This window comes from Actinia tenebrosa, unplaced genomic scaffold (assembly GCF_029948245.1).
Source record: "Actinia tenebrosa isolate PJP-AT-01 unplaced genomic scaffold, QUT_ActTen_1.0 PGA_scaffold4__44_contigs__length_22323623, whole genome shotgun sequence".
In the NCBI taxonomy this organism is placed as follows: Eukaryota; Metazoa; Cnidaria; class Anthozoa; order Actiniaria; family Actiniidae; genus Actinia; species Actinia tenebrosa.
In genome coordinates, this window is record NW_028292581.1 from 16,355,229 (window position 1) to 16,356,455 (window position 1,227).

At 39.7% G+C, this 1,227-nt stretch overlaps 1 protein-coding gene across 1 annotated transcript in view; it reads right to left on the reverse strand.

Annotated features, from left to right (window-relative positions):
- Positions 1 to 1,227, reverse strand: part of LOC116304425 (fibroblast growth factor receptor 4) — a 6,941-nt gene continuing 5,714 nt past the window's right edge. The window contains exons 6-7 of the mRNA XM_089037281.1: positions 989 to 1,227; positions 1 to 596 (exon numbers count right to left, since the gene is read on the reverse strand). The exon at positions 989 to 1,227 is cut by the window's right edge and continues 151 nt beyond it. Coding sequence (XP_088893407.1) covers positions 511 to 596; positions 989 to 1,227 — 325 coding nt within the window. The 3' untranslated portion in view covers positions 1 to 510. The remainder of the gene's footprint in view (positions 597 to 988) is intronic.

Consider the following 1,227-nt stretch of genomic DNA (forward strand, 5'->3'; position numbering starts at 1 on the left):
TTTACCAACAGATTTACCTTTTAATTAATTACTATGCCGGCACAGCTTTTATAACCATGAAAAATGCTAGAGACATGGAAAAGTTTCCTGCATCACATCCGGACGTTTCTCGGTTAAGTCCCTCTTAACCGAGAAAAGCGCTGCACCATAACGTGATGGCAGCCATGACAGGAGGCAGAGTCTTTTTCCTCTGGGGAAACTGAATTCTTTCTTATGTAAATCAGATTCGACCAGGTTCGATAGCAGATATTGAAGTTACACATTATTGCCTTCAGACAATTGTTACATTTGGGTCAGTTTTACATTTCATTGTATTGACCCAAATGCCTCGACTTGAAACAATTGTTTGAAAGGCAAAAGAGTGTAACTCTGATATCTGCTACTAGCTCCTGACATGTCTGCCATCACGTGATGGTGCAAAGCCTCTATTTCCGAAACTAAACCAAATGAATCGAAATTGATGGGATCCCTGATTGGATTGCTAAAAAATGCACAGGGCATTGCATGCGTCTATAGATCCAGATCCGAGGACTTTAAGTAGTTGGACGTCCGGTATTTGGATGAGATAGACTTGCCTTCGTTCGCGGTAGGTGGATCTGAAACCAAATGGATGTTGGATGTCAGATTCGAGGATTTCACTTTGTTGATGTCCATTAGGTGTTTAGGATAAGACGTATTGCCTTTGTTCATGATATATTAGTTAGATGTGTTAGTTAGATGTGATGATTAAAAAGGTATCAATGATGCCTTAAAACTGGTTCATTCAAAGTCCTTTTTTAAAAGGATTTCTAGCCGATCTCCTCTTCCATCCTTACGTACCATTAACTGTGACGTGTGACGTCATTCCCGAGAAAGCCAAATCAACAATATCTAAAGGCCACTTGACACTAAGCATATCATAGTTTTTAGAGCAGAAGCAACATTTTTCTACAGTCAATTTACTAATAAATTGATGATAATTCAATAATTATCTGCTTCACACACTCACCAACATGTTTAGGGAACTTGGTAGTTTTAGGCTCGATCTTTTTGTTCAGGAAGGCGCTGACATGGTCACTGCCGATGTGATTACGGACCAAACACGTGTAAAGCCCTAAATCCTTTTCCGTCACATTAACAATAGTCACTTTGACACCGTAGCGGTCACCGGATCTGATCGTATCGTAATACTTTAGGTCGATAAATGTGAAAGCTTTGTTGTCAATACCGATGTTCAGTAATGGATAG